Source organism: Stegastes partitus, unplaced genomic scaffold (genome assembly GCF_000690725.1).
Source record: "Stegastes partitus isolate 25-593 unplaced genomic scaffold, Stegastes_partitus-1.0.2 Scaffold376, whole genome shotgun sequence".
Taxonomy (NCBI): domain Eukaryota; kingdom Metazoa; phylum Chordata; class Actinopteri; family Pomacentridae; genus Stegastes; species Stegastes partitus.
The window spans coordinates 499,316-525,335 of NW_007578107.1; the positions used below are offsets into that span (position 1 = coordinate 499,316).

At 40.2% G+C, this 26,020-nt stretch overlaps 1 protein-coding gene across 1 annotated transcript in view; it reads left to right on the forward strand.

Annotated features, from left to right (window-relative positions):
- Window positions 1–10: 10 nt before the first annotated feature.
- The window catches only part of aclya (ATP citrate lyase a), a gene marked incomplete at its 3' end in the record, with an annotated part of 27,971 nt that continues 1,961 nt past the window's right edge, over window positions 11–26,020 (forward strand). The window contains exons 1-22 of the mRNA XM_008284864.1: window positions 11–61; window positions 3,747–3,926; window positions 7,069–7,191; window positions 9,547–9,609; window positions 9,711–9,901; window positions 14,117–14,196; window positions 14,624–14,754; window positions 17,311–17,429; window positions 18,884–19,020; window positions 19,112–19,173; window positions 19,254–19,371; window positions 20,902–21,056; window positions 22,108–22,201; window positions 23,487–23,628; window positions 23,706–23,874; window positions 24,299–24,403; window positions 24,499–24,695; window positions 24,781–24,862; window positions 24,942–25,052; window positions 25,335–25,462; window positions 25,553–25,646; window positions 25,748–25,902. Coding sequence (XP_008283086.1) covers window positions 3,768–3,926; window positions 7,069–7,191; window positions 9,547–9,609; window positions 9,711–9,901; window positions 14,117–14,196; window positions 14,624–14,754; window positions 17,311–17,429; window positions 18,884–19,020; window positions 19,112–19,173; window positions 19,254–19,371; window positions 20,902–21,056; window positions 22,108–22,201; window positions 23,487–23,628; window positions 23,706–23,874; window positions 24,299–24,403; window positions 24,499–24,695; window positions 24,781–24,862; window positions 24,942–25,052; window positions 25,335–25,462; window positions 25,553–25,646; window positions 25,748–25,902 — 2,615 coding nt within the window. The remainder of the gene's footprint in view (window positions 62–3,746; window positions 3,927–7,068; window positions 7,192–9,546; window positions 9,610–9,710; window positions 9,902–14,116; window positions 14,197–14,623; window positions 14,755–17,310; window positions 17,430–18,883; window positions 19,021–19,111; window positions 19,174–19,253; window positions 19,372–20,901; window positions 21,057–22,107; window positions 22,202–23,486; window positions 23,629–23,705; window positions 23,875–24,298; window positions 24,404–24,498; window positions 24,696–24,780; window positions 24,863–24,941; window positions 25,053–25,334; window positions 25,463–25,552; window positions 25,647–25,747; window positions 25,903–26,020) is intronic.

A 26,020-nucleotide genomic window follows, 5' to 3' on the forward strand; every position in this document is an offset into this window, starting at 1 on the left:
AGCACATCCACCAACACTCTACTGCTGCTGCTGTTAGACACCGAAACACACCACGAAGCAGGTAAATATGAAACTCTACCTCCTGATTTCCAACATAAATCCCTCTGAGTGTCTATCTCTGATGTAAAAACCAGCTGGACCACCATCCACTGCTGAATGGAGCCTAATAGGAACTTTGAGTAATGAGCTGAAGTTTCCACTCAGTGCTGATTTGGAGCTTTGCCAGAAAGTGGATTTGCTGTCTGACCGGTTTCCAAATGAATGAAACAAGTTGAGGAAACGTGGCTCAAGTTGGTTAGATTTCTGAGCCTCACTGTCCGCTTGATCTGATTTATTTGTGCCATCCATCATCTCCTGGTTGTAAATGTTATTTCTGACAGTTTGGCTGTAATATGACGGATGGAGGCCGGAGGAGTTTTTGTGATCAACCATATCTGGAAGCAGCTCTGATCAATAACGAGAAAAGGGTTCATGACAGTCCCATTAATCCAGTTAAGCAGCAGCTGCCAGAGACGCAGCGTTTGGACCCACTTCAGGGCTTTCAGCCTAATGAAGCCCAGAGGAGCAGAGCAGCTTCTTGGTTCCTGCAAGGTTACATGACACACGGAGGAGCTTCAGCAGCTCATTAGTGAACAAATCCATATTTTGAAGCCACATTTCTCAACATTGATTTCAGGTGGAAGCTGTGATATGACTTTGGGGATCCAGAGTCGGGGTGTTTAGCAGCCTGCCATGGTTGATTCAGCAGAATCTGTTTTATTCAGAGAAGTCAGCTTTTTTAAAAATAAATAATGCGGCTCGGCTCAATTTAGTCTTAAAGCAAAACTCTGTTCTCTGATATGACTTAAAGGTTTGTTATCGCTGCACTTCATAGTCCAACAGAAAGACTGCAGCTAAGATTATTTTCATCACTGATTAATCTGCTGGTTCATCTTTTCATGTAAAAAAAAAGTCAAGTCCAAGTCAAAGACCAGCAAAACAACACCTAAATGATTTTGTTTATATAAGGAAGAGCATTTAAAAAGCTGGAATCTGCAATTTTTACTTGGGAAAATCTGTGAAAGTGATTTATAAATGATCAAAATAGTTGGTGCTGATTCAAATGGGACATTTACATTTATTATTATAAGGAGCTGAACAGTTTTTCAACTGAGATGAACGATCAGATCTTCAAATTTCCTTAAATATGCCCATCACAGTTCCCTAAAAGCCCAACAAATGTCTTATTTTGTCGATAAGCTAAAAATAATTATTTGAATTGAGTCATGAGAGAAAGAGAAGCAATTAAAAAGCTGCATTTTTACTTGGGAACGTTTGTGTAAAAGCCCAACAAATCATGTGTTTCGTCAAATCAACAGTTTTAAACCTACATTTATCGAAATTCTGTCGTGAGAGTCGACCTCACTGGTTGATGTTGAGTCTAGTTTTGATGATAACGTTGAGTTTAATGCTTTAGTGTTCAGTAAAGCAACAATCTTTCTGGCTGCGTCACGTCTTTGCAGGTGATGTGATTCCAGTTGTAAACAAGTCACCTGTGTTTCCTGATCTTAGTTTCCTGGAGAGTCTATTTCATGTCTGAGGTTGCTCCTGCAGAGAGATTAATGAGGCTCTCGGGTTTTTTTTTGTTCTTGGCTCAGATTAAACATTTTGGAGGCGACTGACCACAAAAGTAATCGTGATCAGTGTACAGCTTATTGATTGGAGAGAAAAAAGAGGCATTTTCATGTTATTTCTGATTATTTGATGAACTAAAATGACCATTAATGCTCGCGTAAATGAAACACAGGTCAACAAAGCGAGTTTTTATTCTCAGTTCTTCTCCTTTTGGTGCTGGAAATGCTAAATTTACCTCTACTTGGCTTTAACATCTGCTGTGTTGGTGCATCACAGGATGAAACACCTGAATATCCCTTTAATAAATGCAGACGCTGGTGCCGTGTTGTGAGTGTTGATCCCGTTTGACCTCGTTGTGGCTGAAGCTCCAAAGGTCACAGCTCCACCCATCAGCTGTAAAACTTACAGATGCTTTTACTGGTTATTGAGTTTCTCGCTCTACTTCCGTCACGGTGGCAGAAAGTCGCTCTAAATTCCTTCCTTATCACACACGTGTCTAATGTGTGCTAATGATGATGTGTAGGTTCACGGCTCCAGTGCACGTACGAACACCTGCACTGTGCTGCAGCTTCAGCAGGATGTGGTTGTTTAATTAGCAAATACGGCTTACAGCAGAAATGTGTACACTCCTGTGTAGTGTCACTTAAATGGTTCTAAATTGCACCACATCACAGGGATTGTATTACTTCTAAGTTGAACAGTAGAGTTAAAGTTAAAAAATCTCCCCAACTCCTTTTCCACTCATGCAGCCCCATATCATCACACTCCCACCTCCGTGCTTCACTGTCAGGACTATGGATCCACTGTGGTCGTCCTGATCAGGTTCACACCAAACATGCTGGACTCCATCTGAGCCCAACAAATTTATCTTGGTCTCATTTGACCAGTGAATATGTTCCCAACATTCATCAGGCTTCTTTTAATCAGAATCAGAAAAACTTCAGTAAGTATTAATATGAAATAAAATATGTCCAAACACAAAATATAAATGTACATTCTGCTCTTGTTTATGTGTACACAGTGTAATGATAATACTACCATTTACCTACAGTTGAATTATTGCACATAGAAAGAGTTATTGCACATCATTCTTTGCTCCTTCATGTTCTTTATCAAAGTCTCATCTTGGGGTTTTGTGCCAAAGACCAAAAAAGCCATACATAGAGGTTGACATTTACATCGTCCTCTCATTATCTGAGCTTTACAGAAACTCTGATTCCCACTGATAAACCCTGTGCCAAGTCTGAAGCTGCGGCTGTCTGTGTTTTCAGAGTTAGATTGTGAAAGAAGTTCACTGTCCGTGGAGTCATTTAATATAAGGACGACCACTGCAGCTCTGATTAGTGGTACGATGGCTCCTTCTGTACCTCCTGATTACTGCTGCAACTGTTGATTTTTCATTGATCTTCTTGTGTCCTTTTCCGTCTTTGTAAAGTCTCTGACTTGTATAATTCCCGAGCTGTTCTTTTCCATGTGGAGCCATGATGCAGACATGCAGATAGACAACGCTTGTAGGTTCAAAACTGGGAAGGTTCTGGTGTTCGTAGCTCATTTTAGAACCATGTTCACGCAGATAGGCTGACTGGAGATCAAGGTGGACTCAGTTTAGTGACAGTGATCACAGGTGGATTCACTTTTGTTGAGTTTCTGCTTTGGGGCCTGAATTTTCAACATTTTAAAGTTTGTGTTTTTGATGGTTCATTAGAGGAAATACTCAACTGTTTAACGTTGAATTAAAGGAAATATTGAGAAGTGATACCATTTGACATTTAAGGGATTTTGTACAGGGGTGCTCTGTTGTATCCATCACCTCATTAGCGTAGAGATCAAACAAACCCAGACTGATCACATTAGATTTAGCTTCACTGGCGTCACTGCGGTGGGTTGAGCAGGAGACAAAAAGGAGATGTGACTGTGCAAAAGGATAGAAGACCTGAATCTGCAGAATCTGCCATCTCCCTTAATCCACAGCAGTGGAATTGCATCAGTTATTTATTTAATATCACCCCCGTTACACACAGATACTGAGCTGTCTTCCACTTCTCTCGCTTCTTGACAGTTCTGACAGCAGCTGAAATAACGTCGCTGTTTATGCTCTCGTGCTGATTTTTTTCTGTTTTCATTCACCTCAGGTCAGTCCAGCCTGAGCAGTCATGTCGGCCAAAGCCATCTCCGAGCAGACGGGAAAGGAGTTCCTCTACAAGCACATCTGCACATCGGCGGCCGTCCAGAACCGGTTCCGCTATGCCAACGTGACGGCCGAGACCGACTTCGCCCGGCTGGCTCAGGAGCACCCATGGCTGCTCACAGAGGTGAGACAGGAAACCACCTGGAAGTCAAAATGTTGTTTAATTGGCTCACAGTCAGATTGTTCAAGAAGTGCTTTAACTGTTGATCCAGTGTGATCTGTTTCAGCTTTTTAAAAATTAAACTTCCTCACTCAGGTCAGAATTTTGTCTTAAAGCAAAACTCTCCTCTCTGATTTAACTTCTACCTGCACATGTTTGTCAATTGGTGTAGCATCAAAAATCATGCAGGAATATAAGAGAAAGGCTGCAGCTCGGATTATTTTCATTACTGATTAATCTGCTGGTTATTTTCTATTTGAATGGTTGATCTTTTTATCAAAAATATTTGAAAAATATCCATCACTGTTTCCAAAACCTAAGACCCACAGTATGAAATCTCAATACATTTGATCTGACTGAAGATGAGCAATTAAAAAGCTGGAATCTGGTAATGTTTGATAGTTTTTTATTGGAAAAATTAGTAAAAAATGGTCAATAAATCATCAAAATAGTTGTTGCTGATAATAATTTTAGCTTTTAAATTGAACCTTTTACAGCTGAGGTTGAAGCAGACCAGATCTTTCTCTTTACATTTCCTAAAAGCCCAACAAATATCTTTACTTTGTCAGACCGACACTTAAAAACCTGAATTTATTTGTCTGACCTATGTCACGAGAGAAAGAGAAGCAAACTGAAAAGCTGAACAGTGGTACTGGTTGGCACTTGTGCTTGAAAAATGACTGAAAATGATGAATCAGCTATCAAAATAGTTGTTGCTAATAACATTTTTAACTTTAAACTGAACATCTATATTGAATTTACCAAAAAAAAAAGCTTTTGTACTGAAATTAAAGCAAATAAGATCATTTGAATCATTTTCTGTGATTTTTTTAAAAAGCAGAAATGCCAAACGCTCCTTGGTTCAGCTAGATAAATGTGTTTTGGGGTTTCTGGGATATTGAAAGTTCAGTCAGTTTGTTCTAATGTTACTTTAAAGACCATAAATCTATGACGTGCTGCCTACGCATGAGGAAAATGATCTCGTCTTTATAGAGACAATTACTGGGCTGGCAACGGAGTGGTCTCTTGGCGGCGGTTAGCTGCAGCGATGCATCAGCTCTCTTCTATTCTTAGTGGAAATGAAACAAAGTAAAAGCAGATAAGAAAAGAAGATCTGCAGGTTCCTGGTTCTTTACCTTCCCGTCCTCACTGCTCCTCAAAGCAAAGCAGTCATAGGTGGATGTAATAGAAGGTAATTGGATTAAATCAAATGTCATTCGGCCAGTCTGCCTCTGTCGGCTGGAGGTTTTTATCTGGAAGGAGGATGCGGAGGGCAGATCCACGGAGATGTGTGCCGCTGCAGAATTGATTAGTAAATTGCATTAACGTTCGCCCTCAACCCTTCTCTTCCTTTGGCGAGCTCCCAGCCTGTAATGGCTCCACCGTCATAAGTCATTCTCTTTATCGGACCTACAAGTGAGAGGAAGCAGGACGGTGGTGGGGGGGTTGGAGGTGATTCTGCATTTACTTCACATGGAGATGAGAGATTCTTGCTCAACCCCTCTGAACCCCAGAACCTGCCAAAGAAAACCAAACCCAAAATAGCACCATGCGTCAGAGCCAGAAGCCATAAAAACAGAAAGAATTGTTGGGTTTTCAACTTTCAAATTGTTCTTGAACTGCTCATCTGTGACTCATCGTTCAGTTGGAAAACTTAAAATTTCATCAAAATCACTTTATTCTACATAAAAAAAAGTCTTCTGCATTGACACAATTTTGTAAAACCAAATAAATTCTGTGCATCCCATCGCAACTGTGAAGCCTTTAGTGACTCAGCTGCAACCAGAAGCCACATGACAAAAATTCAGAGAGGCTGAACTGCAGGCAGTGTTTACACAGAGCAGATATTTTAAAAGTAATTAGTCAAACATGAATGTAAATTTCTTTTTTTCAGTGTTGGGAACACCTGTGGGCACTCGGAAAAATGCTGTACATGAAGATTCAACAATTTTATTGATAGAAATTTAATTTCAACTAAATAAGAATAAATAACTACCCATGCAAAATATTGCTTGTAGAATAAAAGAAACAATTTGAGGTCATTCCTACATTAAATATTATAATAATAATAAAAGTTGTTGTAAAGCTGTTTGAAATATGAAACGTCAATGTTTCCAGCTATTTATATTTAAATAAGGTGTCAGGTAACTTTAGATGATGCAAATAAAGTGAAATATCGGCTCTGATCCAAAGTAAACAGATAGAAAATTGTTCTAAAGAGAGTTTTGTCTGTAAATGTTTGTAATTTCACCATCAATCAAGCATCTTACCTGTGAAGCTATTTTAGGAGTTTAATATCTGCAGTGTAGGTAAACAAGACAATAAAACTCCCACAGACTTTAAATTTGGTGAGGACACAGACTAAATAGCTTCCAGAACAATTCCAAATCATCCTTACATTTTAAATTTTAACATGAAGACAACATTTAAGCAGCTTGTAACTTTGTACATATAAAAACAATATATAGACCCCCTATCAACACCAGTTTTTGTCATCTTATGATTGCATCCACTTCAACATTTTGGACTGTGAAAATAGCAAGAAACTGGAACGTTGGCTTGTGAATGATGTTGGAGGCCTCAAAAGTTGGCGAAATGTCAACAAAAGACTGTATTATTCAGCAAGAAACATATATACAGTATGAAATATTGCACTTTTCTTTGCATTTTCAAGGGCGAATAATTAAAATTTGTCGTCCACTGGAGCCAAATTAATCATTTAGATCTACTGGAATATATTCTGTCTGTGTCCTTGCCAGTTGGCTGTGAGAGTCATATTTCTGGAGATACTGAACCTTTAAAATTGCTTTTTTTTAAGGATTACGTACAAAAATTTCCAGATCTGAAACCATAAAACATATTTTAGATACGTTTTCGATTGATGATTTTGATCTCAAAAAACAAATGTATGAACTCTGAACAAAACATGAGACGGTGGAGCAACATCTGAAATGAAAGAAATCAGCCAAAATATGTTGGGAAATATTCTCAAAACTCCAATATTATATTTAATCCTATATCTGTAAACACACTGTAGCTTTTCTGCTTGGATAAGTGTGAAGTGAAGATGTCTGTCGCTAACATCCAGACTGTTTCCTTCCTGCAGAGGCTGGTGGTGAAGCCGGACCAGCTGATAAAGAGGCGAGGGAAGCTGGGTCTGGTCGGCGTCAACCTGGACCTGAACGGCGTCAAAGAGTGGCTGAAGCCTCGCCTCATGAAGGAGACGATGGTACGTCATCCACCCTCTCAGCTGTCATCTACCCTCCACCCACCCCTCTGTTTAAAAGAGCTCTCCTCCGATCAATACCATCCCTCTGCTTCCCTCCTCTTCTCGGCCTTTCCTTCACCCTTTTGTTGCCGTTTCCCTCCGATGCATGTGGTTCGTTCTTGTGCCTAAACAGCCGCCTCGATTGCTGCTGACTTCACCGTTAGTCTGCCGCTAGTAAATCAGCGCAGTCAGCTGAGGCGGTGAGCAAACACTCAGGGAAGATCCATCGATGTAGCACTGAGACGCCGCCGTGCCTCATAAACCAGGAGGCGAGTTATAGAGTGTCGCTTCATGACGTTTAGTCTGGCTGCAGCATAGAGATGTATCTCCTGCAGGTCGCATGAAACTGTCAGCAGCAGCAAGAGGCCATAAATAAATATAAATGCAGTGCTGTGCTGTGGACGGTGAGTGCTTCATCTTGTTGAGTTGTGTCGTCTTTATCATCTTCTAAACAGAAGCATAATTTAGTGGAGTAATTACTTTATTGTGGGCAAACCTACTAGTTTTATTTACACACCTTTGCAATATCACTTTATTGTCAAATTATTGCATCACTTCTAAGTTGAACAGTAGGTATTTACTCTGATGTAGAATCAAAAATAAACAGTTTAGATTTACTATAATAAAAATACAGGCTCCATAGAAGGAACTTATTGCATTTTTCTTTAGATTTTCTGCTGTGGAAGGTTCTCATGCTGGATTATTCCTCTTCTTCAAGCTTCTGCAGACTGAAAGTCATCTTGTCAGCCAGCATTTATTAATTTAACTATAAATGTCTCCTCCACAACACTGTTTGCACTCATGCAGCTTCATATCATGATACTGCCACCTCCATGCTTCACTGTCAGGACGATGCATTCACTGTTGTAGTTCAAACATGCTGGACTCCATCTGAGCCCAACAAATTTCTTTTATCTGACCAAAGAGTGCGCTCCCAACATTCATCAGTCTTCTTTACATGTTCTGTAGCAGATGTTATTTAGCAGTTTTTTTGCACTAAACAGGAGACAAGGTTGTTGTTATCTTCTTGTCCTTCATTCAAAGGGGTCGATGCTATGAACTCTCCCCCTCGCTGTCTGCTGAGCTGTCAAAGATGATTTAAATTACAGCTCTTGTGTCAAGTCTGAACCAGCCGCTCGTCTGTTTTCCACAGCGAGATTATGTGAAGTATTTCACTGTCCGTGGAGTCATTTCAGGAGGACGACCGCTGCAGCTCTGATTAGTGGTACTATGGCTCCTTTTCCACTGATTTTTAGTTGGTCTTATAGTGTCATTTTCCATCTTTGCGATGTTTTTCTGGTTAATCGTTTTAATGAGGAGCCATGATGCAAACATGCACAGCTCATAGGTCCAAAACTGAGAAAGTTCTGCTGTTTATTTTCATTTTAGAACCATTTTCATGCAGTTAGACAGACTAGAAATTACATGTGGGCCCAGTTTAGCTACAGTGATCCCAGGGGTGTTCACTTTTGTTGCACTGAATTTTTAATATAGTCTTTTCACAGTATTTCTTTTTGGTTCATAAGAGGAACTACTGTTTAACTGTTGGTATAATACTGAATCATTTGACATTTAATCGATCTTGGGCTGGATACTTCTCCTGTGCACTATATTTCCATTCATCTTGTGTCTTGTCTGACTGATAATCGCTGCCTCTTGTTGCGTTTTAGCAGCTTATCATGAGATCAGCACTGTTTGGAGGAAGTCATCCACTAAAATGCCTTCTTATCGTTAAACCATATTTGTCTCTTCCCATTTTTCTCACTTTACTATATCTAATTCATCATTTGTGTCTTAATGTTATAACCATGAATTGGTTAAATTGAAGCATTCACAAACGGTAATCTTCATATTTTCTGTTTTTCTCTGTGAGTCTCGCCTTTTTTCTGAAAGGGCCCCAAGTCTCTTGTGGGTTTTTCAATCGCCTTTCTATTTCCATCACTCTGTTTTTTTTATTTTTTTTATTTGCACTCTCCAAAATGGCCTTTTTTCTTCCCTCCTCGGCCGGCTGCTCTCGGCTGGTTACTGTTGGCCTTTAACAGAGAAGCAGTGACGGCTTCAGCCAAATGAGCTGGAGATCTACACGGCAGCAGCTCATTTTCTTTCCTTTAAATGTCAATGTGTTGTTTCAATGTTTTTATTGTATTACTTTATTTGATTTGCTTCCTTGAACCAGCCCATAAAATGTAGACACGTTAATTAAATGCAGAACAGAAATATGTTTTTTTTAAACTCAGTATGTCCCCACATGTTGCTCTGCTTTCTCTTTTTTGTGTCAGCTCTTCCTAAGAAACCTGTTTTGTCCATGATTCACAGGTGGGAAAGGCCAAAGGCATTCTCAAGAACTTCCTCATTGAGCCATTCGTGCCTCATAAACAGGTAAAGCACTGATTGTCCGTCATTTCCAGTCCACCGGTCGCATTTTAAACGCTTTATCACCGGAGACATTTATTTCTGCTTTGTCGTTTTACCTTGTGCAGGAGGAGGAGTTCTACGTGTGCGTCTACGCCACCCGGGAGGGCGACCACGTGCTGTTTCACCACGAAGGCGGGGTGGATGTCGGAGACGTGGACGCCAAAGCTCAGAAGCTGCTCATCGGCGTGGATGAGAAGATCAGCGAAGACCTGGTGAAGAAGACGCTGCTGACCAACGTCTCCAACGACAAGAAGGCGTGAGTCACAGGAGTGTGTTCGCTGTGTGTGTCTGAGACTGACTGCATCTAATCACAATCTGAGGATATCTGATATATCTTTTTCAGGGTCAATGTCAGTTCTCAATAATCCAGGTGGCTAAAAACAAAAATTTATTTGTAGTGAAATTAATCATTTTAGTGTCAGAGTTTAGACTTAACACATCCTCCAACATTGAAATGCATCTGATTATTTATTGTTGTTTACTCAGAGCCACAAGAGCAGATTTTAGATACAATTATTATCTAGTGTTGATAGATGTATTGAAAGAAAATAACAAAGCCTCACAATGACTGTACATGTCAAAACCTAGAACTCTATAATAACATTCCCGCACCAACATTTAATTTCATGAGCTCAACGTTTAACACAATGAGCTTTATTGGGAATTATATTGGATTGTTTCAGCCCAGATAAGTGTTTCTCTGATTGTGTCCTGTGGCTGCGTATTTAAACTGTGAAGGACATCGATGTTAATGCAGGAATTGTGTCTTGTAGCATTTATGGCATCGCAAAAGCAGCTCATATGCACAAATAGTTTAGATCATAATGCCCAGTTAACATGAGCTTTATTTTATTTTAGTATAACTCTAAAGAAGAGAGCACTTTTAAATCTACATGAATCCACGGGACAGGTTTGGTTTTGCAGAACAAACAACATCTTTATGTGAACACATTTTATGTTTTGGGTTCTTCAGACAGAACAACGTGCTGCGAGACAAAACCTGGGATTTGGGAAACGGTGACATTTGTTCGCTGATATTTTATCACCCAAATGCTTATTTGAGTAATTAAGAAAATATTCTGCAAATGATTTGGTAGTACATGCAGCTCTGATACAACGCCATTACCACCAAACCAAATGACTCCAATTGAACTGCAGAGCCTTCAGGAGAACCATACAGGAACACTTTTAGTTCCACACGGAACCTTTTCAGCGAGAGGTTTTTAGATAACCCTCAAAGGTGCCTTAAAGAACCATTAAAACCATTAAGTAAACATAATTTTCAGCATTTCTGGATCTGTTTTGTTAAAACCCATTTACTAGTTTAGGTTCTTGGTGCTATCTTGATGGACCTGATGGACATTTATGACATTTTATTGACAAAGTGATTCCTCGATAATTAAGATAATCGCTGTAATTATCACCTGCCACCAAATAACCCCAATAAAAGGGAGGAACCTTTAGTGATTTAAAGTAACACATAGAGCATGTGACCATCCTCTATGTAAGATTCTTCAAATGATGATGTTGCTTCGAGGAACCAGAGAGCCTCCAGAAGAGCTGTTTAAGAAAGATAACTAAAGCAGTGATGCAACAGAAGAACCTTTTTTAGTTCCACAGAGAACCCTTTCAAACCAGCTTTTTTCTTTTCCTGAAAGTCGTTCATAATTTGTGACATTTTATGCATGAATACGTTTTCTCACAGCCAACATGTTCGTCACTACACTGCTAAAACAAACGGATCCATTATGTAATTAAAGTGGAGAACACAGGCGAAGGAGTGGAGAACACTTTGATGTCGGCAGTAAACGTTGGGGGAGCAGCAGATGGGAGGAGGAGGGTGTTTCATTTCATTCCATTAGACAAATGACAAACTCCCTTCCTTGGCTTCGATCGGCCTCCACCCCCAGCTTTCCTTCCCCCTGCATTCGGAGCACGTCCTTTTTTATTTTGATGGGACTGAAGCGGCGACTCGCCCTCAGATCCATCTCCAGTGACGGCACACTCTGGCCGGACTCAGCTGACATTGAAGAAATCACCTCTTCAGCCCCCCTCGGCTCAAAACAAGAGCAGCGTTCGGCCTTTTTCCCTCCCGTCAGACTCAGACATGTGAGGCTGAGTCACTTGAGGGTTTTCTGGTCGCAGTTTTTAACCCCAACGGGCCACTCGGAGTCTGACAACAGGCTCTGAGCTGCCATCACAGCTGACAGGCAAGAAAACAAAACCCTGCCCCTCCGCCCTGCAGCAGCTCTTCATGTTTCTGGTTTGACATATGTGGGAGGAGGCAAATTAGATTTTTCCTTCTCTTACAGCAAGACTCTGCAGCTCATGTGCAGGTGTCCAGCTCAGCCTTAACAAGCCTCCACTGCTACAGATTGTCATGCAGTTTTCAAATTATGTGTAAAATATGACAGAACACAGATTAAACTACATATTTGCTGTGTTCTGTCAAATTAAAATTTTGTTGTTAGTCACAGAGAGAAACAACAGAAATATAAAAATATGCAAATCCAACTAAAGCTTTTTAATTTAAACTTAAAAACTGCAGATGAAGCAAACTGTGAAATCAGTGTATACATCCATGAGCTTTGTATTGAAAATGCTGTGAATGTTTAGCAAGTTAGGAGATAATTAAATTGGCTTTTTTTGTATTTAGTTTGCTTTGTTTCAGTCCCTTTCCACATTACACTGATTTGTGATTTTAGGCTGCAACTATTGATCGAGTTCTCTTGTATTTCATTATTTATCTACAAAATGCCAGACAATTGTGAAACATTAGTGTATTAAGGAAGCTAGCTCTTAAAATGTTTGGCACTCTTGATTTAAAAAATAACTCATGAATAATTAATAGTCAAAATACACGCAGGTTACTTTTCTGTCAGTTGATTAATTCAGCTTTTTTCAAGTTGTAATGAGGTTTTTGCTGCTGACACTGTAAGGTTGTGCACCCATATAGCATTTTTCTTCTTCTTTGTTTCTTAGGCAACAATATCTTGACAACCATATGCTAAATATAAAACATGGATGTAACCTCCAGGTCCAAGAAGTGAAGCCAATGCAGAAGTAGCGTAACTTTGCAGATTTTAAGTCTGGCTATAAATCTACCGTTTTTGCTGCCACTTCACAAAGGATTCTTATCCCCCTTTATCATCTGTTTTCAAAATCTTTTATCTCTTTTACTACATAACACAACAGCCTCCAAGCCTCCAGCATACAGGCTAAAAATGGCAAGTTTTGAAGAAGGCTTGTTTTTCTTTTTTCAATGAATGACCATTTTACTGACAGTTCTCCTCTGCCTGCTTGCAAATAGTCCACCAGCAGTTTTACCTACATTGTTATCTTGCCGGGGCACCGTTGCTGTGTCCTGGGCTGAGCATCACCCAAGATGACTGTAGCTGATTTAAAGAAATGCAAACAACCTCAAGTATTTACCCCCTGTAGCAGAATGGTAATGAGATGCAACCAGTGCAAGACTAATGTTGAAGTGCCTTTAATTTGCATTCACTCTAACAGCCAGCAGGGGGCGACTCATCTGGTTGCAAAAGGAAGTCTGATTTCATAGAAGTTTGATGAAATGACCCTATTTCTGACTTGATTAGATGCTTTTGTAAACATTTTCCTCATGAGTTTACAGTTCCAATTGCTAGTTTCAAGTCTCCTTCAATAGCAGCATGAAGTTTATTTTGTAAATTATGGTCCCATTTAGAGGAAAATAGACAATAACACAGGGTAAGTTTTAGGACCTGACTTGACTTGTGGGTCGCCACCATGTTGTTAACAGGTTCTCAGTCTGATTCACATCAAAAGACCAAAATGGAAACGGTCGAATTCCAAACTCAAGGCTTCAAAACGGCAGTCCATTAACCAACGGGTGACATCACTGTGTCTACATATATATGTTTTTTTTATTTAGAAGCCTTGAGTTTGCCATTTTGGCTGTTGACGCTTTGTTTTTTTTAAACTGGAGAAAGAGGAGGCTCTAAATGGAGAACCCAAGGATACTGTGCACTACATCCCTAAAACATGCCCTCCTTCATCGTCTATTTTTCTCTAAGTGGGGCTATAATTTAATAAATTAACATCGTGTTGTGTTGAAGGAGACTTGACACTCGTGACTGAGACCATAAACTGATTAGAAAAATATTTACTGAGGTCATAAATCAAGTGAGAAGTAGGATCATTTTCTCACAGACTTCTATACAGTCAAACTCGCCCCCTGCTGGCTGGTAGAAATAATGCAGATTTAACATTTCAGACCCTGATGCTACATCCAACTTTTCTAGACAGTTTACGATCCAGAAGAACTTCCTCCTCCATTTTGTTGGTTATGAAGGGGACGAGTTCGCTCATACAGTTGGCTGCCTGAAAACGTTTGTGGACACTAAGCCTAATAAAACATTTAGATGTCATTGGCAATGTTGCAGCAAATCCAAAAATCCGATTTTCACATGTTGATGTCCTCTCTCTGCAGGGTTCTGGCCAGCTTCATCGTCGGACTCTTCAACCTGTACGAGGACCTGTTCTTCACATACCTGGAGATCAACCCTCTGGGTGAGTTTTTCATTCATGCAAATTCACAATAACGCGACGAGATACATCTGATAAAGCTCTCATGATACCGTCAGCACCAGTTCATTAATACATTATCAGATTATGAAATTAGAAAGGGGACATCAAAGGGAAATTAGGAAGGAAAACATTAATGTATTATAGAAAATCATCAGGACTCTGCCACATTTTTAACACCGAGGGAAGGAACCGTTAAATAATGCATGTTCTCGCTGTTTGATGAAGCAGCCTGTGTTTGTAATGAAGTAATTGGGAACTGATTCATGCCCTGCAGCAGCTGTTCTTGTTGCTGCTTTGATGTCCAGCCTCCTCCTCCTCCTCCTCCTCCTCCTCCTCCTCCAGGAAGGCTGTAGGTCACCTGTAGCCGAGCATGAACCCAGAGTGTAACATGTTTCTTTCTCCTCTTCAGTGGTCACAAAAGATGGAGTTTACGTTCTGGACATGGCGGCGAAGATCGACGCCACCGCCGACTACATCTGCAAGGCCAAGTGGGGCGACGTGGAGTTTCCTCCCCCCTTTGGCAGAGAGGCTTATCCTGAGGTGAGGAGGTGCATCGCATTTCAGTTTGTCAGCAGGACACAGTCGGTGTTGTTGTGTAGTGAGGGAAAAATGCTTACCAGGGCTGGAGAGCAGGAGGTAAATCAGCAAATTAGGAATCTTAGTGGCACCGAGGGGCTGTTTCTCAGCGTTTCTAATTAGATTTTGACTAAATGGACAAAAGAACATCCGTCTGTAACTTCATTTCATAAAATCCGCATCTCCAAATTAAAACAACATCATTTATTTATTTTCATCCTAATCAATGAACTGTTTAAATAATTTGTGTAAACTGTGACCGAGACCTATTGTGGTGTCCTTCCACAACACTTACAAAATGTAGGACTTACATGAGATGAGGTTAATTATGTATAATCATGTATTTTTTATTGATGTTTGTGTCAGCAATGAAGCAGCATCCGTCTGTCCAAAGCTCTTCCCTCCAGATGGCATATGCCAACTTACTTCAAACACACAGAAATAGTAAAACCAAAAGGTCAGCAAAAGGTCATTTGAGGTTAGTGGGGTAACTTCAGGTTTAACTCAGTGTTTTCAGGACTATGATGTTGGCTCGCTGTAGTGCTAAAGACCTAACCGGCTGGTTATGTTTGAAATAGTAGATCAAAGTGTATAAATGCACAACTCACTGACCAATCAGAGGGCTGTGCTACGAAGCCACATTTATATGTTAGCAGCTTTGTTGAGTCTAAAGTCAGAGTTCTGGATCCATCCATTTGAGTTTCAATGCTCATGCTGTATGAGTATGTGACAGATCAATCCTTTAAATCTTTTAACCTGCTGTATCACCATGGCAACAGATGCTGCACAGTCAGCCTGTTCTGGAGAAGGTTCGGTTTAGAGTTGCAGATTTAAATCTGTTGTTAGTAGCCTGATGATTTTCTTTGAGCGATACCGACTATCAGCTGTGATTTTATCTGCAAACCTGTTGAGCTGTAAATGTGTAATCCCCACTGCATGAAGCCGTGCAGTTACAGTAACACACACACTGTATGCGTTGTGTTGCATTCAGGTTCAGATGCAGAAAATGCAGAAATATGTTTTTATGTTTGGTCCTGAATTGCTCCTTTTACTCTGATGGAACTGCAGCTGATAGAACACAGATTAGAAAATTGGTTATTCTGTTGGTATTTATACGCCATCAATAACATTAATTTAATTTAATTTGACCCAAAACAGAAGCGATTTCTACGTCTCCTTTGTTATGGGATGGTGTCAGACCTAAACGTTGAGCATCATGTTTTTATTGACTGAAATAGGTGGCACACCATTGGTCCATTTTATGCAGAAGAACAGCCGCATGATGCATCAAATGCCTCCTTTTATGTGTCTGAAGAAGCAAATCCAGTTAACAAAGAAAGTTGGTGTCCATTATCATGATACTTATTACCTCTGATTGGGGCTTTAGGTTTGGTTGAACCAGCTAATGCAAACAAAGTCTGGCTATGTTGAACTTAGCTTTATATTACACCCCTCAAAAATCAAACTTCTCCTCTTGAATTACAATATTTTTAAAAGTTTTTCTGAATTTTTTTTTTGCGTCAGAAATTCTGCCTACACCTGCTTTAAAAAGAAAATAAACTTTTAGTGGGATTATTAAGGATAAATCAGCTCAAATTAGTTCAGAAGTGTCATATAAAGACATCTTAATTAGCCTGACTTTAGAGAGGAAACATGCCTCAAGTGGGTATATGTATATATATATATATATATATTAATATAATTTACCTCACTTCAGTGGGATTTAGAAAATGCTGTTGTTTAAATAAATTTTTTAAAAAGGAATGTTGTTAGCAGCCGTAGTCATTTTGTTTATTTTAGAAACTACGCTTATATTAAATTACATTTCTGGAGGATGAAGGATTATTAAAATCTTTTTAACAACTAGAAGATAAATATATGATCTTAACTTTGCTCTTATTCTTGTTTTTAATATTTCCACTTTTATTCTCTTCTCCAAATTGGCTGCTTATTTCTGTTGCTGCCTGATTGTTAACATGTGCATCACTTTGGTCAGATCTAGTTGTATTTAAATGGGCTACAGAAATAAACCTGATAAAATATTTGCAGATGAGGATCTTTGTAGAATAAATTTACCAGATCTACTTTACATTTGAAACTAAACCGTGCCAGTAATAAGTATTAACTATTGCAGCTGAAAACAATCAAATGAAAAGGTTTTGTGTCCACAGGATGTTGTTTTTTTATTTATTTATTGTCTGATGCATGTGGGAGCTTGTTTTTGCAGCAGTCTGTCTGTGCAGCAGACGGTTCGCTCTAATTGGACACTGCCAGTCGAGGGACAGCGGGAGTCTTTGATTGGGAGGTTTTTTTTTTTCACTCTGAGCCACCAGCTGTGTCCCGACTGTCACAAACAAGCGCTGACGTGCATCACATCCACTCTCACTGCGAATATCCGCTCAATACTTCTAATTAATGACCCTTTAAAAGCAGAAAACATGAGCTGCAGCCACATGGAGAGCCGCTTGTATATGTCCTGCTCTGATTAAAGCTGCAATCAGGCCTCCTTCTGTTTCGCAGGAGGCCTACATCGCTGACCTTGATGCCAAGAGTGGAGCCAGTCTCAAACTGACGCTGCTCAACCCTCGAGGCAGAATCTGGACCATGGTGGCGGGAGGAGGCGCCTCGGTGGTCTACAGGTACAAGCGGAGTTAACCCCTCTAAACTTGAAGCAGTTTCTGAGTGGGTCTGTGCTCCTGTCACATTTCTAGTCACTGTGGCTCATTTTTCACTGCAATATAAAGCCCTGCTCCTCAATGGGGACAGAATAACAAGCCTGTAGTGCTGTAAGTCTTAAAAACTGAATTTACCAAAATTGAAAAGACCTGGAATCAACAGGTCATGCATTTTTTTTAAAATTACCAGTAATGTCAAACAAATGGTGACTATACATACTGTAGATATTTCACTACGTACATTTTTAATCTGTTTCCATATGTGTCTCCTCTCTCTGCTCTGTGTAAACACTGCCTGCCTGCAGTCCAACCAAAAAGTCTCAGAATTTTTACCAAGCGACTGTCACTCACATCTGAATCAATCATGGCTTGTTTGTTGGGCCAAAGAAAGCATAATTTTTTGTTTTTCACAGAATGTGATTGCTGCAAACTGTTTATTTTTGGCACATTTTTAAGGAGACACATAGAATAATGGAGTTTCTGGAAAAATGTTAAACTTAGATGTGCGTACATTTTCTGATGCAATGCCAGTCATGCGACACATGATTAGCTCCAGCACTGTAAGAACATTTAAAATCTAACAATTCTTTGAGTTTTTGGGAATGGTAGCAGTTTTTCTTTTTCTTTTTAAAGATAATATGCCTTTCAGACCTGCCAACAAGGTATGGTATTCAGGGTGTTAAGTTGCCTGAATTCGGTCCAATGACAACTTGTTTTTGTTACAACAATGGCGACATGATTGCACCAAGACGCACAGAATGTTTTGTTTTTTACACAATCTAGTTAATGCAAACCATTTATTTTTGGCAGATATTGAAATTAGAGATCACATTTTCTAGCTCAGATTTGGTTAATTTTCCAGATGGAACTAATGTGACACAATATTAGTTTAAAGAAAAACAGAAAATCAGTTTTTTTTGTCTTTTTTCAATTTCTAAATGGTGTAATTTTGGCTGCCTTATAAAGAAATTCCATTCAAACTCACTGGCAGGTTTTGGGGTTAAACAAAGCCTAAATAACACCAGAATCCACCTGTGTGAGATAAACCACGTTTGGCCTAAACTGTCCCCAGGCTTCATCCTCGTTATGTTGATTCCACTGCACATAATTGGGTTTAGCTTCAGAAGACGCAGCGGCGAGACTGATGCTGCAGATTCAGCTTCCTGCTAAATTAGATTCCTGGATGCGAGTCTGGAGGAACGAGCAGCGTTTTGCCGTCTGTCGGGGAGGAAAGCGTGACGTGAAGACACATCAGCTGTGACTAATTATTCCCTCTGAGCGCTGCGAAGCTGTTGTGTCTGTTTACTGTGTGGTATTAATTTAAAATGTATGGACAAGAGTGTTTTTCTGAAGTTTTTTTATAGTTGCAGCTGAAAAATCTTCTTTTTTCTGTCTCTGTGGGCTTTATCGTCCTCCAGCGACACAATCTGTGACCTCGGTGGAGTCGACGAACTCGCCAATTACGGAGAATATTCAGGAGCACCGAGCGAGCAGCAGACATACGACTACGCCAAGACCATCCTGTCTCTGATGACGAGAGAGAAGCACCGGGATGGTGGGAAAATCTCTCTCTCTATTTATGGGGTCTTTCTTTTCTTTATTTTTTAATGTTAAATTATTTTTTTTCCCCCCATAATGTGCTCCAGGGAAGGTTCTGATCATCGGAGGAAGCATCGCTAACTTCACAAATGTTGCAGCAACATTTAAGGTAACATATCACCTGCATTTTGTTTTAAAAATGAGCCTCAATGTTATATTTTCCACTGAGCACATCCTTGTCCTTTTTAGGGGATTGTTCGAGCCATCAGAGACTATCAGGTGCCACTAAAGGAGCATGAAGTCACTATTTTTGTCCGCCGTGGAGGCCCAAACTACCAGGAAGGTCTCAGAGTGATGGGAGAAGTTGGTAAGTTGTGAAATCAAGATTTAAAAATGTACAGTATACAACAGAAGTGAGGACACCTTGCTCCAAATCGATCAAAAATGACATCACCGCTTAATAATTGCATTCTTTCTAAGCTGAACAGTTCAGTTTTTCTTCTTATGAACAATCAAAACAAGTACTTTGGACAGACTATATAGAAAATTCAGACCCCAGAACAGAAACTTAATGCAACAAAAGTGAATGCATCTTTTATCAAACCAAGTCCACCAGTGATTTCTAGTTAATCTATCTACGTAAATATGGTTTGGTTCTGAAATGAGCTGTGAACAGCAGAACTGTAGGCTGCGTCTATCTGCGTGTCTACATCATGGCTCTACATTAACAAGAATTGCCAGAGGAGTTTGAAAATGTGATTGTGAAATTTCAGAAAGATAGAAAAAAACTCAGTGAGCAACTAAAAATAAGTTGCAGCAGTAATCAGAACGTATAGAACGAGTCCCAGTACCACTAATCAGAGCTGCAGTGGTCGTCCTCCTAAAATGATGCCACGGACAACTGCTTTCACAATCTGGCTGTAAATTTGTTGGGCTCAGATGGAGTTCACCATGTTTGGTGTGAACCTACTCAGGACTACCACAGTGAATGCATAGTCCTGACAGTGATGCATGGAGGTGGGATTGTGATGATATGGGGCTGCATGAGTGTAAAAGGTGATGGGGAGATGACATTTATAGACGTCTGTGGATAAATCAAAATACTGTCTGACACTCCCAGTCTGCAGAAGCTTGAAGAAGAGCAAATTCACTCAAGAGCTTCTGCAGAAAAACAATGTGAAAAGTAATTGTCTCTTAAGATTGACAGAACATCTCTCCAGAAATGTGGAGACCAGAGAACAAATGGACAAAAAAAAGACATGTTTTTATCACTTTGGACTGTTTCTGAGTTGTTCTGGACAAACTTCAAGTCACAAACGTCGACTTTTGTTAGAGATTTTGAACATTTTTTTTTAGAAATTGTGGATGAATGTCAAGTCATTTTTGGAATTTCCAGTAAACGTCCAGTGGTGTTGAACAAGCTGGGGTCATTTTGGACAAAAACATCGACTCTTTGGGACATTTTTTTTTTAGTAATTTCAACAAATTCTTTATATTTCAGACACATTTAAAGACAAATACTACATAACAGCTAGGCTACAGTTGAACAGACTAAAAAAAAAGTAAGTTTGGGCAGCACTCCAAAGATTCAACATTTCCCATGACGGCTCAACACACCCTGGATTAACTCGTCAAAAATAAAGGACAGAAATATTGGAAAAATAAAAGATTTCCATCTCAGTAATGCATTGAGTTTCTGCTGTGGGGGAACTCTAAACTGTTAGTTTCTAGTTTTACATAAGAGCAGATACCTACTGTTTGACTTAGAGCCATTACTGTGCAGTGATACAGTTTTTAATCATTTCACATTTAGGTGATGTTGCACAGGGCACGTTGTACGCTTTGAGGGCATTTTGTCTGTAAACACCTGCTGATTTTTTCTTTGATTTCCTCTCAGGAAAGACCACCGGGATCCCGATTCACGTCTTTGGCACAGAAACCCACATGACCGCCATCGTCGGCATGGCGCTGGGCCACAAGCCAATCCCCAACCAGCCTCCCGTCGCCGCCCACACCGCCAACTTCCTCCTCAACTCCAGCGGCAGCACATCGGTACGACACAAGCTGCCGTCTCCGTGGAGACAAAATGGGCCGCCGCGATGTCGTGCGTTTACATCATCAGTTCACTGGCGGAATGAGAGGAAGATTTACAGGCCACAGCCTCCGTCTCACTTCTCACTGTCTTGTCCTTTTAGTGAACCACATTATCAGAAGCTCTTTAGTGTGAGAGCATCGCAGGCCATTGTGGGCTGATGGTAGTCTGTAGTCAGTCGTGCAGTGCAGCTGCTGCCTGAGGCTGCCATTAGGAATGTGTAGCGCAAAGGACTTCAGCAGTGTGTGCACATAGAAGCATGTATTTTTCCTTCGAATACAGAGGTCAACGTATCACAACAAAATGGAATTGGTGCTGCATGTAAATGAATCCAGCAAAAATCAACAGATGAAGTATGAAAAACTGTATTTTTTTAAGAATTCTACGAGTTTGTGTAAAAGCTCAAAGCACTAAAGTCATGTTAGTCATCCTTCATAAAGCTCGACTTCTGTAGCCGAGGGCTTAAAAAAACTCTGGAACAACGAACCTCACTCTGTACTTAGTGTGCAGGTGATGTCTCATAATATAACCTGAAGGACTGAGGCCGCCCTGCTCTTTATATCCAGCTTATACAAGATAAAGAAGCACTGTTTTTACCAGTTTAACCTCTTAAGACCTGGCATCCACATGTGTGGACATCACATTTTGGGTTATATTCCCACAGTACTTCATTTTTATTATTATTTTTATTTTATTTTATAATTTTATTTTTTAAATTGTTTTATTTTATTTTATTATTTTTTATTTGTTAGTTATTTTTATTATTTTTATTATTATATCTAGCTATATATTTGTAAAAAAAATTTAAATATATTTTTATTTTTTAATTTTTTAAAAATGTTTTATTCTAACAAAAAATATAAAGAAAAAGCATATCAAACAAGAGCTCTGGTTTTAAGAGGTTAAAGCAGATCTATTCTCAGCAGAGTCGTCCTTATTAGCACACATACTTAATCAAATCTGCACAGCAAAATAAAAAATTCATATCATTTTTCTTTTTGTCGTTTCCAGACCCCGTCATCCAGCAGAACAGCTTCTTTCTCTGAGAACAAAGCCAGAGTCGAGGGCTCGCCAGCCAAGAAGGTGAAAACCGGAGCTCCCGCTGGTGAGAAAAGACGCACTTCATGTCACACAATTTTCATGCACTGCTCACCGGTATGACGGATAGAAGCCTTGTTGTCATGAATGTTTGGGTGCAGGTGTCACAGCTCCCTCTTTGGACAACAAGAGGCTCTGCAACCCAAACTTGATTACATCGAAAGTGACTGTTAAGTGAGGTTTTTACTGGTTTTGTGATTGTATTGAGCAGAAATGGTCTTTTCAGTCTCAGCACTTATGTAGAGCACATTTATCTTAATCTATTTTCAGACATACAACCTTTTTTTTGTTTTAAGTTATTTATGGAAGACTTTCTCACATTTCAGGACCAATATTGATCCAAAACTACCCCAGTTTGCAGCCCAAATCACAAATCACCTTTCTCATTCATTTTACTCTGCAATTTAACGTTTATTACACAACCAAAGGTCCATAAAAATAAAACTTTACACCAATGAAAACAGTCTGTAACAGGTCAGGCTGATGAGACCCACTAAACAACAACAGGTGCTGAAGTTCAGTTTGTTGCTTCCAGGAAGATTTCCTCTGAGTTTCTTAAATAAAGGAGCATCAGACAGCAACAAGATCCATACAAACGTCTCTTTAAAATCACTAAACATGCTGGTTTTTGGTTTGATTATTGTAAAAATGTTTGTGAATTTATTTTGTAAAAAAAAAAAAAACATGCATTCAGTTGGACTCTAGTATGGACAGATTTAAATTTAGTGGCCAAAATGCTTTTTATTTTTATTTAGCTAGTCAATAATACAAATATCTAACAAAATGATGAAGCGATGACATTTTAGATCCAGAACTTTAATGATAAAATCTGGACATTCATGGATGTAAACTGTGACTTTACAGGTTGGCAGGAGCCTACAGGTGATTCTGGTTATTTGATTTCACTAGTTGCTGCTATTGATCTTGAGCCTGAAAAATTTGTGCAACATATTTTTTAATTGCACACATTGACAAGAAACGTAACTGGCGTAACTTCACAAATTAAATCTAATTCTAAATTACCTCTGACATGAAGACAGGATGGATCAGATTAGTTCAGATTTAGTATTTGGTTTATTAGTGTATTATTGTGTATTATACGTCACTTCTCTAAGTCACTGCTTCTTCTGAAAGAACCCGTAAGGAACGTTAAAGTAACCTTTGTCTGAATGACAGAGTGCCATCAGTTTAACAGACCGATAAAGCAGCACCGTTATGGATCCCACGTCTGAATGCAGCTTCAGTTGCTTTATCTTCAGTTTCCGTCTCTAACAGCTTTTCTTTCCCTGCAGCCAAAACAACAACCCTCTTCAGCAAACACACCAAGTCCCTGGTGTGGGGGATGCAGACTCGAGCAGTGCAGGGCATGATGGACTTCGACTACGTCTGCTCCAGAGAGGAACCATCTGTCGCAGCGATGGTTTACCCCTTCACGTAAGTGGAACGGATCTTTATTGTACATTTAAATTAAATAGAAGAGCCTCTGAGTAAACTTCTGTGCTTTTCTGCAGAGGCGACCACAAACAGAAGTTCTACTGGGGGCATAAAGAGATCCTCATCCCCGTGTACAAGAACATGAGTGACGCCATGAAGAAGCATCCAGATGTGGACGTGCTCATCAACTTCGCCTCTTTGCGTTCTGCCTTTGACAGCACCATGGAGACCATGCAGTACCCGCAGGTAAACAGCCTCCTGCAGCATCTGCTCGCTCTGCGATCTTTAGTCTCACTGGATGTAAACTGTGGATACGAACCTGTTATTTCAGCTTCATTATTTACTTTGCATCCTTCCCCTTTCTGCTGTCTGCATTTGCCAAATCCCCTTCAACTATGAGAAACGACTCACAGGACTCTAATTTGCAATGTTGATTAGTTTTTCTGACATCAGTGGGGGTTGATTTGACAAATGTCTTTCCTCTGGCAGCAGCATCACCAGTGATGTTGAACGATGTACCAATTGGTTCCACTCGGGCTGGACAGTGCACTTAGAAAATTCTTCCCTATGAAATGCTTAATTTCAGTTTATATCAATAATTCTTCATTCTTTTTAAAGAACTACACCTCTTCTTAAAGGTTTCTAAAGCTTCCTTTTTATTTGCTTTCAGATTCACACCATTGCCATCATTGCTGAGGGAATCCCAGAAGCCCACACCAGGCGGATCATCAAGGCGGCCGATGAGAAGGGCATCACGATCATCGGACCGGCGACTGTTAGTCTTGCTTCAGAAGATTTCTCTGGATTTCACTTTGTTGTTGCTGTCAGGGGAAAAAAACCCCAAACTTTTGTGTTTGTTTTTTTATCCAGGTCGGAGGAATCAAGCCGGGTTGCTTCAAGATCGGGAACACAGGAGGAATGCTGGATAACATCCTCGCCTCTAAGCTCTACCGTCCGGGCAGCGTGGCCTACGTGTCCCGCTCAGGAGGCATGTCCAATGAACTCAACAATATCATCTCCCGCACCACTGATGGCGTTTTTGAAGGCGTGGCCATCGGTGGAGACAGGTATGCAACGGTTTCATTTTTTTATTTACAGAATTACTCCCTGTGATTTTGAACTGGTGCATAAATCTGGACTGTCCTCCTGCAGATATCCAGGCTCAGTGTTCACTGACCATGTGCTGCGCTACCAAGACACTCCTGGAGTGAAGATGATTGTTGTGCTGGGAGAGGTGAGGAACAAACCTCCACACTTTACTGCCTGATGCTTTGAACAGATATTTATTCCTACATCTTACCTGTTTTTGACAGATCGGCGGCACTGAGGAGTACAAGATCTGCCAGGCTATTAAACAAGGCAGGATCACGAAGCCGGTGGTGTGCTGGTGTATCGGCACCTGTGCAACCATGTTCTCCTCAGAGGTACCAATGTGGAGTCAGTTTTTTGCTCCTGGATATCTGATTATTCATTTTATGGACATCAAAACAAACCCTAACATTCAATTCAATTTTGTTTGTATAACGCAGTTTACAACATGTCATCACATAACGCTTAGCATAGCAAGATGAAGTCCTTACAAATTTAAACAGAGAACCCAACAATCCAAATTTGCCTTTGGACTCCCTCTGAGCAAGTTTTAGAAGTTTCACAGCTGTTTTAAAATCAGTTTTTTGACTCATGTTGCTCTTCTGTGTCCCCTTCAGGTTCAGTTCGGCCATGCAGGAGCTTGTGCCAACCAGGCCTCCGAGACAGCAGTGGCGAAGAACAAGGCTCTGAAGGAGGCTGGAGCTTTTGTTCCCAAGAGCTTCGATGAGCTGGGAGAGATCATCAAGTCAGTGCAGTCAAGATTACCCTGCCCAGAAAAAATGTCAGTGGTTCTTGGTGTAATTTTTAAGTTGATGTGTCATTTTCCTCCATGCAGATCTGTGTATGATGACCTTGTCGCCAAAGGAGTTATTCAGCCAGCTGAAGAGGTGCCTCCTCCCACTGTACCAATGGATTACTCCTGGGCACGAGTGAGTGTTGCAGCCAGAAAGCTTATGAAGTGGGTTTATGCTCAGGAGATGAAAACAACACCACGCTGAACATTCTGTTTTCTTGTCCTTGCACTGTACAGGAGCTGGGTCTGATCCGTAAGCCGGCCTCTTTCATGACCAGCATCTGTGATGAGAGAGGTCAGGAGCTCATCTACGCCGGCATGCCCATCACCGAGGTCTTTAAGTCAGAGATCGGCCTGGGAGGAACCCTGGGGCTGCTGTGGTTCCAGAGAAGGTCAGTTTCTGAACTAGTGATGAAAATTATTAAAAGTTTTGCAACATTACATTTATCTGACGGCTTTTTGAAGATTTTAAACAGTTTTTGTGATATTTTGAAAGACATATTACACTAT